The 14,402-nt window shown below is 47.5% G+C and overlaps 1 protein-coding gene and 1 long non-coding RNA gene across 2 annotated transcripts; one reads left to right on the top strand and one right to left on the bottom strand.

Annotated features, from left to right (window-relative positions):
* Positions 1-201: 201 nt before the first annotated feature.
* Positions 202-3,464, bottom strand: LOC124094314 (uncharacterized). Its single transcript, XR_006852189.2, has 4 exons — positions 3,418-3,464; positions 3,119-3,342; positions 1,671-1,796; positions 202-1,228 (listed from the first exon to the last, which is right to left on the bottom strand). It is a non-coding gene; the product is annotated as an uncharacterized LOC124094314 (long non-coding RNA).
* Positions 3,465-6,160: 2,696 nt separating this feature from the next.
* Positions 6,161-13,592, top strand: Slc46a1 (solute carrier family 46 member 1). The gene is made up of 5 exons (XM_046446806.2): positions 6,161-6,608; positions 7,083-7,935; positions 10,447-10,530; positions 11,950-12,106; positions 12,990-13,592. The coding sequence occupies exons 1-5, from the start codon at positions 6,381-6,383 to the stop codon at positions 13,036-13,038; spliced, it is 1,371 nt and encodes a 456-aa protein (XP_046302762.1). The 5' UTR covers positions 6,161-6,380; the 3' UTR covers positions 13,039-13,592.
* The last annotated feature ends 810 nt before the right edge of the window (positions 13,593-14,402 follow it).

Genomic DNA, 14,402 nt, shown 5'->3' with positions numbered 1-14,402 from the left:
AAATTCAGTGAGATCCAAATGGGATTCCTTAGAGACATCACCTGGATCAGCCATGAGGCATTCCTGAGGGTCTCCCAAGGTCAAGAGGCTCTCAGCTTCTTCTCTTATTTGAGAATCCAGACAAATTAAAAATGAAGACTTGCCAAGGCAGGTTTCTATAATATATTTTATTATTTATTTATTTATTTTGAGAGAGAGAGTTTTTTAATATTTATTTTTTAGTTTTTGGTGGACACAACATCTTTATTTTATTTTTATGTGGAGCTGAGGATCGAACCTAGCGCCCTGCATATGCCAGGCAAGCGTGCTAATGCTTGAGCCACATCCCCAGCCCTCTATAATATATTTTAAATATTTACATTTAATAAATTAACACATTTTGACACACAATATAATACTACTTAACTGTGCTATTCACACATGATTTCAAAATCAATATACAGATGGTCCCTGATTCATGAGGGTTCAACTTACCATTTATCAACTTTACAATGGTGTGAAGGCAGTATGCACTCATTAAAAATTAAACTTTGAATTTTGATCTCTTCCCAAGAGAGTGAAATGCAGCACAACATTCCCCCATGATGCAGGGCAGAAGCAGCTGGCCACAGCTCCCAGCCAGCCCCATGATCATGGGGATAAACAATGGATACTCTGCAGCATCCACACAGTATTCAAGAAATAAAAGGAAACACGCAAGTGTCTATTACGACAGGTGTGGTGTTTTTTTGGGCGGGGGATTGAACCCACAGCCTCGTGCATACAAAGCAAGCACTCTACCAACTGAACTATATCCCTAGCCCCTACAACACAGATTTTTGGTAAGGTGATTGTACCCAACTGCATGATAATGTAAGAATTATGAGCATGTTTAAGGTAAGCTACACGAAGCTGTGATGTTTTCTAGTTTAGGCATATCACCACATTTTTGGCTTATGATATTTTCTATTTCTGATGGGTTTATTGGGATATAATCTGATCATAATGGGAGACATTTCATTTATTGGAGAAAGCATACAAGAGATCAGTGATGTTCCAAGAAGAGTTCAGTGGCCATAGGCTGAACTAATATCTCCTCCATCCCTTGAGATGCTTCATCAAGCAAAGACTCCTCTCCCTCCCTGCATTTTGTCCAGAGGAAGCTGGCTGCGTAGGTGACACGTATTCTTTCCACAGTGCCTTCAGTTCTGCTCCAGTCACCACTGACAGAGGGGTTTGATCTGTTAGGCTACAGAAGCAGTGACATCATCAGCATGAGCTTGCTTAGTTTGCTTGGGTGACCAGCATCCCAAGGAGCAACTGCTGTTCCTGCAAGAAAGTAGCTTTCTACAGAGAACACTAACTTGCCCCAGTTCCCAGTGCATATAAGAGAAAGCTAGGGTCCTTCAAGGTAATATGTATGTGGGCATTTCAGCCCAGGCTTGCTCTCGTTGTTCCTTTAATTTGGCCAGGTTTTTGGAAACAGAAAGAGGGTATTCAAGGACTCGTGTTTTACTGTCCCCCTTTTCTTAAGGCTAGTACAAGGATTAACACATATTAAGGCTTGGAATACAGAATGCACAAGGAGAGTGTAGGGAGAATAAAACCTGTGCCCAGCGTGACAGGGACCATTTCCCTTAATTCCTCTAGTCACAGCTGCATTAACTAGAAAAGTGGGTAGTCAGACTTACCTCCTAAATTGTGGTAAGGATCCAATTAGATAATAGACACGTAATGCACTCGGTGAGGCCTGGCTCCATAGTCAGCTCCTAATGATACACTCAGAACTCCAAGGATATGAAGCTGATTTTTGCCACCTGAGGCAGAACAGGTGTTTTCATCATTTACTTATTTTTTCAGCATTAGGAATCGAACCCAGGGCCTTGGGCATATGTTCAAATGCTCTATCACTGAGCTACATCCCCAGTACCCCCTCCCATTTTTAAAAATTCTGAGACAGGGTCTCAATAAGTTACCCAGGTTGGCCTTGAAATTGTGAGTTGCTGGAATTTCAAGTGTGCACCACCACACCTGGCTAGCCCTATGCTTTTAAAGACATATATATTTGTCAGGCACAGTGGGGCACACTTGTAATCCCACTGACTTGGGAGGGTGGGGCAGGAAGATTGCAACTTTGAGGCCAGCATCAGCAACTTAGCAAGGCCCTAAGCAACTTAGTGAGATGCTGTCTCAAAATTTTAAAACTAAGAATAAAAAAGTCTGGGGATGTAGCTCTGTAGTAAAGCGCCCCTTGGATTCAATCCCTAGTACAAAAAAAAAAAAAAAAAAAAAGCATAAAACTAGGAACGCATTTGCCTAGCATGCATGAGGCCCTGGACTCAATCCCTAGGATCATTAAAATAAATAAATAAATGAATAAATAAATAAATAAATATGATTAAGATAGTACCCCAATTAAAAATTAAAAGCATTGACATGGCTTAAGGGCTTACAATCCTTGACAGGAGATGACATGAGAAAAATGAAAGCCAGAAGACAATGGAATGACTTTGTCAAAGGGATGAAAAAAATAAAAACTGAGCTTCACACCCAGGAATAATATCCTTCAAAGTGAAAGTGAAATAGAAATATTTGCAAACAGAAGCCAAGAGACTGTGTTGCCAGAAGATCCACACCATAAGAAAAAGAAAAAGGAATTCACTCTTTAGGCCAAAGGAAGATGGTAGCATAGAAGAGAAGAATAAAGAGCACTGAATAAAGAAAATAGGTAGATAAATATCAGCACTTTAAACCAGCAATAATTATAACATGGGATTCAAAATACACTGGGATTGTGGCTCAGTGGTAGAGCGCTCGTCTAGCACGTGAGAGGCCCTGTGTTCGAGCCTCAGCACCACATAAAAATAAATAAAAAATAAAGGTATAAAAAAAACACATGGAAGTAAAATGTAAGAGAGCAAAAGCACAAAAGGCAGCAGGTGCTTAATGAAGTTAAATGATTTTAAGATTCTACATTGTTCAAAATGCAGTAAAGCCAGGTATGGTGGTGCACTCCTGAATCCCAGTGACTTGGAAGTCTGAGGCAGGAGGATCGTGAGTTCAAAGCCAGCCTCAGCAAAAGCAAGATGCTAAGCAACTCAGGGAAGCCCCCCTAAGGAGTACATGCATGGGAGTGTACCTCTATCCCTGTGTGCTTCTGGATTCTGGAAAGCATTTCTCTGAGGCCCAGCTGTTCCTCTCACCCAGGACAGCCTGGCTTCTTTGTGGTGAAATCTCTCCTCACCACAGGCACAGTTCAATAGCAACCACCATCTCTGGCACCTGGACACCACCACATGCAGCTCCCAGCTACACATATTTTTCATTTGATGTTAACAGCCACCCTGTGGGTAGGTGTAGCCCCTGTCCAGAACAGATTATGAAACCAGGGTCACTCGGGTGAATTGGGCTGGCACAAATGAATCACACAGAAAATACCTTTTTCGGGGCCATTCAGGGCAGCTTCTCCACCTCCAGCTCTAAGCTCCCACAAGGGAGTGAAGGGAAAAACACTGGAGGCTGGAGAGAGAGTGAGGGCGTGTCCTGAAGCCCTATTTATTGAGGGGAGCTGCTGGATAGAACATTCCATCCATAAAAGGTCAGGGGTAGTATTACAAAGGAACAAGAAGGCAGCCCACTCCCACTGGGTAACACCCACTCCCAAAGCCTTACTCCCCTGCAGCACAGATGGGATCCACCTGTTTCCCTCACACAACAGAAACCAGTCTCCACATTTCCATCTCTCAGGGCTAAGGGTTTTCGGCTCCTATGTGGCAGCTCCCGACAGGTAGGTATTATTGCTCTATTTTTACAGACAAGGAAATACAAGACCAGAAATTATTTCATAGATGAGCAAATTGAGGTCAGACAGGGACTTGGCCAAAGTCTCACAGTGACAGGGACATAGTTGTAACTCCCACTCAGTGCTATGAACACACCCTTAGTCCATGCTGAAATGGATGCTGATTTGATTTTTAGGGCTGATACATGAGAAGCAAAACTCAAAGCAGGAAATGGCATTTCCTCCTGCATGCCCCTCTCTTCCTCTTTGTATCCTAAAACAGAAACTGGAAGCTCTGATTGGCCACTTCTGGAAAGAAAGCTCAGACTGGGTGCAGGCTGACAAAGCTGCCATTAGAGTGAGGAATCCATGTTCCTTGTTCCAGTGTCCTATAGGAAGAAGCTTCCAGGCACTTCCCAAAGCCTCTCAAAGCTTACTGAGCACCTATTGACCTATCCAGGATTAGAAAACATGGTGTTGGTTTTTATTTTGTTTTTTTGGGATACTAGGGGTAGAACTCAGGGAGTACTCAACATCCCTAGCCCTATCTTGTATTTTATTTAGAGTTGCTTAGTGCCTCACTGTTCCTGAGGCTGGCCTTGAACTCTCAATCCTCCTGCCTCAGCCTGCTGAGTCGCTGGGATTACAGGCCTGCGCCACTGCTCCCAGCTTAGACAACAGAGTTTTGTTTTGTTTTTAATCTTTTTAGTTGTACATGGACACAATACCTTTATTTTGTTTATTTATTTTTATGTGGTGCTGAGGATCGAACCCAGGGCCTCACACGTGCAAGGCAAGCACTCTACCGCTGAGCCACAGCCCCAGTCCCACGACACAGTTTTGAGTGCCCAGGACTTACCACCCCTGAACCCATGGCAAACATTGCTAGTGGACCACAAGACTCCTTCCCACCAAGCCAGAGAAACAGTTCATCTTAATGCAGCAATTAAGGCGCCCCTTCCTCTCTTCAGTTGACCTCACTAGACCAAGATTTAAATAAGTGTGTGGGGGTGACAAAAGGCACCCAGAGACTTGAATGTTTCATGTGGAATTGTCTGGAAGTCCATGGAAGGTAGCGGGCATCAGTACCTAGCCACTTAGTCTGAGCCTCAGACTCTGGCCCAGGAGAGATGAGGATAGTCACGAAAGCCCAGGCACGCATGGTCACTGTGGTTAGAAACGGAGTCACACCTTCCACCCCAAGAATCAGGTGTGCTTCGAGCCATAACTGGTGCAGGGCCTGCCTTCAGACAACCATGCATTCAGCTGTCCTGTTAGTTGTCAGGGGAAGGCCTTCCCTGATTCTGACCAGGCCTCTGAATGAGCACCCTTGGAGCCTCCCACCACTAAGTATTTGCCTAGATTTCAGTTTTACGTCAATTGGTGAGACAAATCAATTCCATCAATTATATCTCCCCTACCATTCTAGAAACTGCCAGGCCTAGTGAGGACTTTGTCTATTTTCTTCAATATTATGTTCCCAGAGTCCCCCAGTATGGTGGCTGGTTCATAAGGGTGCTTGATAAATGCATTTAATGAGTGAATAAATAAATGATAGGGAACAGGTTATTTATTTATTTATTTATTTATTTATTTATTTATGGTACTGGAGATGGAGCGCAGGGCCTCTGCATGCCAGGCAAGCATTCTACCAGTGGGCCATACTTCCAGCCCTATTATTTCCTTTTACGGGCAATAAAACAGAGGCCCAGACCAGGTGACTGCCTTCTGGCCCAGTTCCTGCAGAGGTAGCACCCAAGAAAATAAGGCCACACCCAGGGAGCCCTCCACTGTCTTCTGCTCACACTCTGCTCCTTAAAGGGAATTGCAGAGTCAGACCCCAGCCCCAGAAACAAGTCTAGTTTTGCAGGAAGGGATTCTAGCTCAAGAGTGGGGCAAGTGACAGCCTACTATTAAAAATAATAGCACTCTCAACTTATCAGACACGGTTCTTTCCCAATAACTCTTTGAGGCAGGTTTTATTACAGACGAAGAAACAGGCACAGGGAGGTAAGTGGTATGTATGCCAGAGACAGTGGCAGAGCCCACGTATTCCAGCCGGGACAGCTGGTTTCAGTCTCCACGCCTCCATCCCGAGTTGCCTCTGTACAGTCCTGCAGAACATCAGCACTGGCATCAGTAGTTACGTGCTCCTCTAGCTCTGAGTGCCAGGTGACCTTGCTTCCACATCAGTAGATGTGGATAATAGGTGTGGCTACCCTATTACATCGTTGGGAGATTAATACACGCAAAAGATTTAATACTGTGCCCTGCATACAGTAAGTGTTCAATAAATGTTAATTATTGATGTTATTGTCACAAGTGTTTCTGGGCCCAGGAGGGAGGGCTGCCGGCTGGTATTCTTGCCAGAGTACGCGTGAGGTCACCCTGCTGGCCAGGGCTGCTGAGTTCGTGGCCCGCCACACGCAGCCAAAAGCGCGCGCAGCAAGAGTTTGGGGTCTGAGTACTACGCCCCGCCCCGCCTAACTTTAAGAAAGAACGCCGGACGCGGACGCGGGCGCAGGCGCAGACAGCGCAGGCCCCGGCCTCCAGCCACTGGTCCCGGGAGTCACACTCCAGCCCTCCGCCGGCAGCCAGCCAGCCCCCGACGCGCACGCGCATGGAGGGGCAAGCGAGCTCCCCGCGCGAATCCCGCACCCGGCGCGCGGCGCCCGTGCTGTTCCGCGGCCCCGTGGAGCCCCTCGTCTTCCTGGGGAACTTTGCCTTGGTCCTGCAGAGTCCGATCACCACGCAGTATCTGTGGCATCGCTTCAGCGTCGACCTCGGCTACAATGGCACTCGCGACCGTGGGCACTGTGGAAACCAAACCGTGGACCCCAGGATGACGGTAACAGCGTGGCGAGGGCTGGGGGCGGGCCCTGGCCTGGAGCGTGGGGGCTGCCGAGGGGCGGGGCCTGCGGGAAGGTGGGGAGGGCTGGGGGCGGGCCCTGGCCTGGAGCGTGGGGGCTGCCGAGGGGCGGGGCCTGCGGGATGGTGGGGGGCGTCCGAGGCGGGGTTTGCGATTGCAGGGTGCGCGGGGCGGAGCACAGGGGTTCTGCCTTAGAATTGCAGCATAAGGGATGCGGGCTGTTGATCCAGAGAAAACCTGTCTTGGGCAATTAACAAAGGGGTAAAGGCAGGGGAATGGGGCCGTTTCCGTGTCCCATCGTCCCCCACGGTGACCGTTTTTGAGACTGTATGAAGATTCTCTGAGGTTTAGGTCTCCAAAGAAAGTTCTCAACCCTGTATCTCCCAGGATGGCAATGCTGGGGGCAGTAGGCGACCAGTGAGGAGTCATATCCTAGTAATTGTGTTCCCGCAGGAAGTGGAAACCCTTACCTCCCACTGGACCCTGTACATGAATGTGGGCGGTTTCCTGGTGGATCTCTTCTCGTCCACGTTGCTTGGAGCCTGGAGTGACCAGGTGGGCCGCCGCCCTCTGCTGGTGTTGGCCTCACTTGGCCTGCTGCTCCAAGCTGTGGTGTCCATCTTTGTGGTGCAGCTGCAACTCCACGTCGGCTACTTTGTGCTAGGCCGCATCCTTTGTGCTCTCCTCGGTGACTTCAGTGGGCTTTTGGCTGCTGGCTTTGCCTCCATAGCCGATGTCAGCTCTAATCACAGCCGCACCTTCCGGATGGCTCTGCTGGAAGCGTGCATTGGCGTGGCTGGAATGTTGGCAAGCCTCCTTGGGGGTCACTGGCTCCGGGCCCAGGGTTATGCCAACCCCTTCTGGTTGGCCTTGGCCTTGCTAATAGTCATGACTCTATATGCAGCATTCTGCTTTGATGAGACCTTGAAAGAGCCAAAGTCCACCCGGCTATTCACCCTCCGTCACCACAGATCCATCGTCCACCTCTACCTGTCTCCAGCCCCGGAGAAGTCCAGGAAGCATTTAGCCCTATACTCATTGGCTTTCTTCGTGGTGATCACTGTGCACTTTGGGGCTCAGGACATCCTGACCATCTATGAGTTGAGCACACCCCTCTGCTGGGACTCCAAGCTGATTGGCTATGGTTCTGCAGCTCAGCACCTCCCCTACCTCACCAGCCTGCTGGGCCTGCGGCTCCTGCAGTGCTGCCTGGCAGACAGCTGGGTGGCTGAGATTGGTCTAACCTTCAACATTCTGGGGATGGTGGTCTTTGCATTTGCTACCATCACAGCTCTCATGTTCACAGGTAAAGTATGTGGGCTCAGGGACAGCTAGTCCCAGAGGCAGTGGGTGAAAATTGGGGGCCAGCCCACTCACTGCTCCCGAATGTAGTTCAGACCTGTGTCTTTGGAAACCTAAGTTATACCCACAGCCTGCACCAGAGGACAGATAACTAAAAAACCCAGAAAAATACCATCAATTTAAAATATATATATATATATATATATATATATATATATATATATATTTAGTTGTAGATGGACACCATACCTTTTATTTATTTAGGTACTGGGGATTGAACTCAGGGGCACTCAACCACTCAGCCACATCCCCAGCCCTATTTTGTATTTTCTTTAAAGACAGGGTCTCACTGAGTTGCTTAGTGCCTCACTGTTTCTGAGGCTGGCTTTGAACTTGCCATCTTCCTGCCTCAGCCTCCCGAGCTGCTGGGATTATAGGCATGGGCCACCGTACCCAGCTATTTATTTATTTTTTATGTGGTACTGAGGATCAACCCAGTGCCTCACACATGCTAGGTGAGTGCTCTACCACTGAGCCACAACCCCAGCCCAGAAAAATGCCATCTTTGATAGATGGAAAATATAGCCTTTAAGTAGCCAAAGTAATTAATGCACATTATCAACCATAAATATTATTAGTAATTAGAGCAAAAGACAAAAGTATGGCTCATACACTAATTGCTTCACCCCTTGGCCTCCCGTAGCCTATCCATGGTGCTCTTAAACAAAGTCCATGCCATTAATGCCTGGATACTCATTTCTCTGATAAGAACCACAGGTCCTGCCTCAAATATCTCAGTCTACTTTTATTTTTATTTATTTATTTTTAAAAAGCCAGTCTTCTCAGACCACAGGAAGTTGCTGCTTGCTTAGTTCCTCTCTTCCCTGCTTCCTCATCACTTTTTTTTTTTTTTTTTGGCTTCCAGTTGGGTGGCTAGCAAAGGAGTAAAGAAATAACTATTTTAAAGGGACAGATTTATTTTGTTAGAGCCCTAAAATATGTTGTGTACAAAGTCAACCATTCAATAGTAACAGATTTCTTAACTCAGTTTCTTGATTGACAATGAAGGTGGGGGTCCAGGTACCTTTCATTCATACCTGCAGCCCTTGGGGGTGCAGAAAGGATGAAGTTACTGCCATTATTCTGAGAGTCTTAGCAGAGTGGAATTTGGGGGTCCTGACCCCAAAGAGGTCTTGGGGTGCTTCATCATATACTGACTTTGGAGGATACACTGTCCTCTAAGAATCTGAAATTTTGTTGAGGACACAACAGTCATGTAGGAAGAATAGTTCTGAAGAAAACAGGGTATGTCTATAAGTAACTAAATGCAAAAGGAAAAGGAGCTCATATTTACTATGTCCTTACTGTGCTGTATATTTACTGTGTACTTACTGCATTTTTTATAGTTGTCACCTCTTTACCCTGTGTATGTTTCCTAAGGTTGCTGTAACAAATTATTACAAATGTAATAACAATTATTACAACCCCAGCAACTCAGGAGACCAAGGCAGGAGGCAAGTTCAAAGCCAGCCTTCAGCCACTTAGCCAGACTGTCTCAAAATTAAAGTAAATAAATAAATAGGACTAGGGATATAACTCAGTGATATAACTCTGAGCACCTTTTCAATCCCTGGTACTTCAAAAAACAAAAATTACCACAAATTGGGTGGCTTAAAACAACAGAAATTTATTCTCTCACAGTTTTGGAAGCCAAAAGTCCCAAATCAGTATTGCTAGACTGAAATTAGAAGTTGATAAGGCCAGTGCTCTCTCCGAAGGCTCTAGAAGAGAATCCGTTTCTCACCTCTTTCAGCTTCTGGTGGCTGCTGGCACTCCTCACACATGATCATATCACCAGTTTCTGCCTCTGTGGACACATTGCCTTCTTATCTCTGTGCCTTCTCCATTCTATCTATGTCAAATCTCCCTCTACTGGAAAGGATATGTAGATTGCATTTAGGGCCCAACCTGATCATCCAAGATAATCTTTCCTTCTTAAGATTTTTACCTTAATCACATTTGCAAAGACCCATTTTCTAAATAAGGCATCATTTACAGATTCCAGGATTTAGGACCTGATACCTTTTGTGGGTGTTATTCAGCCCCCTATACTGCAGATGGATGTCTTATAATCTTCCTTTTATAGGCTGGGAGTTGGGCTCAGGGAGGTACCCAAGGTCCCACACATGGTAAGCAATGGCATCAGGTTTTGAACTTGGAGCTGCCTCCAAAGTCTATGCTCCTGTGCCCTGCCACCTCCCTCCTGACTGCTCCATGGGTGGGTGATGCCTATAGCGGCCATAAGAGGCATTCTGACAACAAAGCCAGTGGTGGGAATCAGCACTCATTCTTGAAACAGATAGCGGATAGGTGAGCACAGAGAAGGATGCTCTCCCTACCTTCACCATCAAGGAAGAACTTCCTGGGTCTAACTTAAGTCCCATATGGGTATGTATAGGAGCCCTGCCGCCTCTCCCTGACCCCACTTTCCTGATGTGTCTTTATTTCTCCACAGGATATGGCTTGCTCTTTCTGTCGTTAGTCATCACACCTATCATCCGGGCCAAACTCTCCAAGCTGGTGGGTGAGTCTGAGCAGGGTAAGTATCAGAATCAGTCTGCATCTTGTTCCTCAAGCCCAGTGTTGGCTGAACTGGGCAGCCAGGCTAGGGAACAGCCTACCTTCCTCCCATGCTGGGGAAGTGGCCAAGACGAATGCACTTCTGTCAGATGGCCTAGGTTCTGGTGGAGGGCTGGGTTTTTGCATTCAGCAGCACTTGATAACTGGCGTGGAAGATTTACTCTTTGCAGACCTCAGTTCTTCCATCCATGATGATTTTGGAGTTTCCTGATTCCTTGGGGTCAGAGTGTACAAACCCAGAGGAAATGAGCAAACTTGTAACCTTGGTTTCATTGTTCCCAATTGTCAGGTGAAGAAACAGCCCCAGAGGGTTAACTTGGTTCAATCAAGGTCACTCAGTAAATGGTGGAGCTGGGATGCACACAGAGGTCTGTTTTAACAGCAGTGGTTCTTGGGAGCTGGGGTTCAGCCCTGGCTCTGTCATGGGCCTCAGTTTCCTTCTGTGTAACGAGTGGTTTGCTCTTGGTGACATCTGCAGGCCCTTCAGCTCTGACAGGCTGACAGTTTAATCTTAATTTCTCTTCGATCATTGCTTATGTGTGCAAACTGCTTATGTGGCATAGCTGTAAGACAGCTCCTTCGACCTCTGGGTCCTTATACTTTAGTCTGGAAACATCTGCCCTGGATCTGTTGATGGACACCTGGTGGCTTACACAACCCACTATGGGCTCAGGTGTCTCCAGAACCCAGCTGCCTTCATTCACTCACTCAGTAAGCTTTCTTCCCAACACTTTTCACTGAGCCCAGACATGTCAAGGGGAAAAGGAGAAAACAGCCTTTATTTACTAGCTACCTCCAGCAGGCACGCTGGGATACGTGCTTTATGTGTGAGCTTTAAGTTGCTGACAAACTTTGAAATAGTTGTTAGGCTTATTTCACAGGAGGGGGAACAGAAACCCATCAGGATAAGCCACTGAGTATTGGAACTGGGAATCATATCAGCAGTTAATGCCAAACAGGAGGTGATTCCAAAGAGGATAACCCCCTCCCCCAAACACCATTTCCATCAGGCTTTCATTAGAAGCTATCACATGTACTTTTATTGTGGATTTAAAAGCAGTCACTAATGTAGTCGCCCTTTTGTGGGGGATGCTTTCCATGCATGACATTACTGAATCTTTATCATGATGTGGTAGGATTTACAGGTGAGGGAGAGGTTAAGTGACTCGCCCTGGGTCTCACAGCTGTGAAGTGGTATGGTGGTACCAGGATTTTACCCTGAATCTTTTGAACTCTGGAACTTGGCTTTTTTTTTTTTTCTTCTTTCTTTTTCCTTCCTGTTTTAGAGGTTGAACCCAGGGCCTTGCACATGATAGGCAAGTGCTCCACTGCTGAGCTTCACCCCAGCCCTCAGAGGGTGGCATTTATTTCTTTGCAGGTGCTCTCTTTTCCGCTATGGCCTGTGTGAGCAGCTTGGCCATGCTGGCAGCCTCCGGGATCTTCAACTCACTCTATCCAGCCACTCTGAACTTCATGAAGGGCTTCCCCTTCCTCCTGGGAGCTGGTCTCCTCTTCATCCCAGCCATTTTGATCGGGTAATGTAGGCCCTAAACCCATGTTCATAATGGAGCCCTTTATCTTAAAAGGTTTCCTCTTCCTCCCACTCCTACCTGGAAATGGCAGCATCATTTCTACCTCTTCCCCTGTGGGTGTCCCCTCGTGGCTGATTGCCCCCTTGCAGATGGCTGCCTAATCCTCCAGGAGCCATTCTCCAAGGGCCAGGCAGAGGGGCAGGTAGGGAAGGATCAGGCTAATTTGTGGCCAAGCTGTTACCTCCCCAGGTCCCCTCACTTCCTTCCATTCCCATTTTACAGGTGGAACTATGGGCAGCAGAACTGTGTTAAAGGGACTCCACAAAGCTTCCTCTGTCCTGGTGGCTGGGCCACAGGGAAGCCCAACTCACTGACTTCTTCCCCCTTTGTCTCTTTTATTGTTGGCACTGGGGATTGAACCTGGAGTGTACTACCACTGAGCTACACCTCTGTCCCTTTTATTTTTATTTTATTTTTTTTTAGTTGTCAATGGACCTTTATTTTATTTATATGTGGTGCTGAGAATCGAACCCAGGGCCTCACACATGCTAGACAAGTGCTCTATACCACTGAGCCACAACCCCAGCCCCCTTTTTATTTTTATGAGACAGGGTCTCATTAAACTGCCCAAGCAGTCCTCCTGCACTAGCCTCACAAGTAGCTGACATTCTAGGCCTGCACTACTGCACCTGGAGCCACTGCTGACTTAAGAGTTATTTTCCAGAAACATCTATCACTGGATAGTGTCCTTTACCTTACAGCTTGGGGAGGGAGGAATTCAGGAGAGGACACTAGGACAGCCCACCTGAGTGAATCCTGTGTCACTTTTCCAGACAGGAGTCGAGGATTCTTGTCAAATCGGAACCCTCTCTCTGTTCTTTTACAGGGTGCTGGAAAGGGCTAATCCTCACTCTGAATTCCAGAACATTTCCTAGAACCCCTGATCTGCCTGTGCCAAAGGACAGAGGGCAAGAGGAGCAGAATGAACACACTGACTGCGAGTCTGCATCTAGGAGCCAGCCCACAGCTGAGCTACAGCTCCCCTCAGAGGGCAGCACTTCTTAGACAAGGTGGTCAAGCTCATTCAAGGTACCACCTGGTCCAGAACTGAGCCAGCCTCTGTCTAGAATTTAGAATCCCAATCTGACAGGCCCACTCCAGGGCAGGCAGCAGGGGTCTGATTACTTTTTATGCCATCCATCACTTGGAACCCTTTAGGGGAGGAATCCTGAGTAGAATGAGACCTCAGGGACCAATGGAGTGTGTGTTCCTGATGTGTACAGCAGCTGCCAATCATTCCTTAATGATGACTATATTATCTATTAGTGCCAGCCTTGGGGCGGTGCGGGAGGGGTTGGGAGAGCATGGCTCCCCTAGAGAGAGAATGCTACTGTCACTGTGGATGGACTCAATCCTTGACTACAACCTTTGCACCCCTGGGCTTAACTATGCCAATCACAATAAATTAATTGAATCAAACCAAAAGGAATCTTCTGGTCTCTAAGGCATTGTATTTGGGGCCCTCTGTTTTCCTGGTCTGCTTACCATAGGTCAGACTCCAGCCATCTGCTGCTGCTGGGCTGGGTAGGGAGCCCCTGGGCTACCTGTGGGGTTGGTCCTGGGTGTGGCTATCCGGCTCCTGAGCTGTCAGGTGATAAGCTGCAAGACTTGGAAGAGGCCAGCAGGAAACCTTGGGCAGGGCTCTGGCTGCCTCTTCCTGAGGGTCAGTGAGATGCACTTTCCAGAAGCACCTACGCTGATCTTCCTGGCTACACCAGGCAGGATCAGTTTTCGTTGACACAGCCCTCTGACACCTGTCGTTGCTGAGCGCTTCAGCAGTCATGTGCCAAGCCCATCCCTGTGTCTCTGTAGGTCTACTGGGAGCTGAACCTGATTTTCCATATGATTCATGGACCAGAGCTTCCCAGAGAATGAGGGACCCATTTCTAGGGAGGTAGGAAGGTCTGGACCTGAAGTTGAAAGGTAGAATCTTATTTAATATTAAAGCACTGGCTTTGATGAGGACCCATAAGTCCCCTAGCAGACCCAAATCAGGGGCTACTTCAGTCTTCAAACCAGAACTGCCCTTGGGGGCTTGGCCTGCTGCCATTTTTCCCTACTTTCTCATCTGCCCTGTTAGCCAGTTTGCTGGCTGAAAAATCATGCAGGTGAAATGGGTAGTTCAGGGCTGGCTAGAGCCCCTGCAGCCTGGGCCCTTGTTGCCAGACTTCTGCCTCCCTGACCCCCCGCACCATGGGGCTGAGCTGGCCTGAGGCCGGGTTCTACTCTGGATAGCTGT

This window comes from Marmota monax, unplaced genomic scaffold (assembly GCF_021218885.2).
Source record: "Marmota monax isolate L192 unplaced genomic scaffold, Marmota_monax_Labrador192_F-V1.1 WCK01_AAM20220418_F8-fsc00138, whole genome shotgun sequence".
In the NCBI taxonomy this organism is placed as follows: Eukaryota; Metazoa; Chordata; class Mammalia; order Rodentia; family Sciuridae; genus Marmota; species Marmota monax.
Note: the sequence above shows the minus strand (reverse complement) of the source record. Positions and strands in the feature narration are given on the sequence as shown.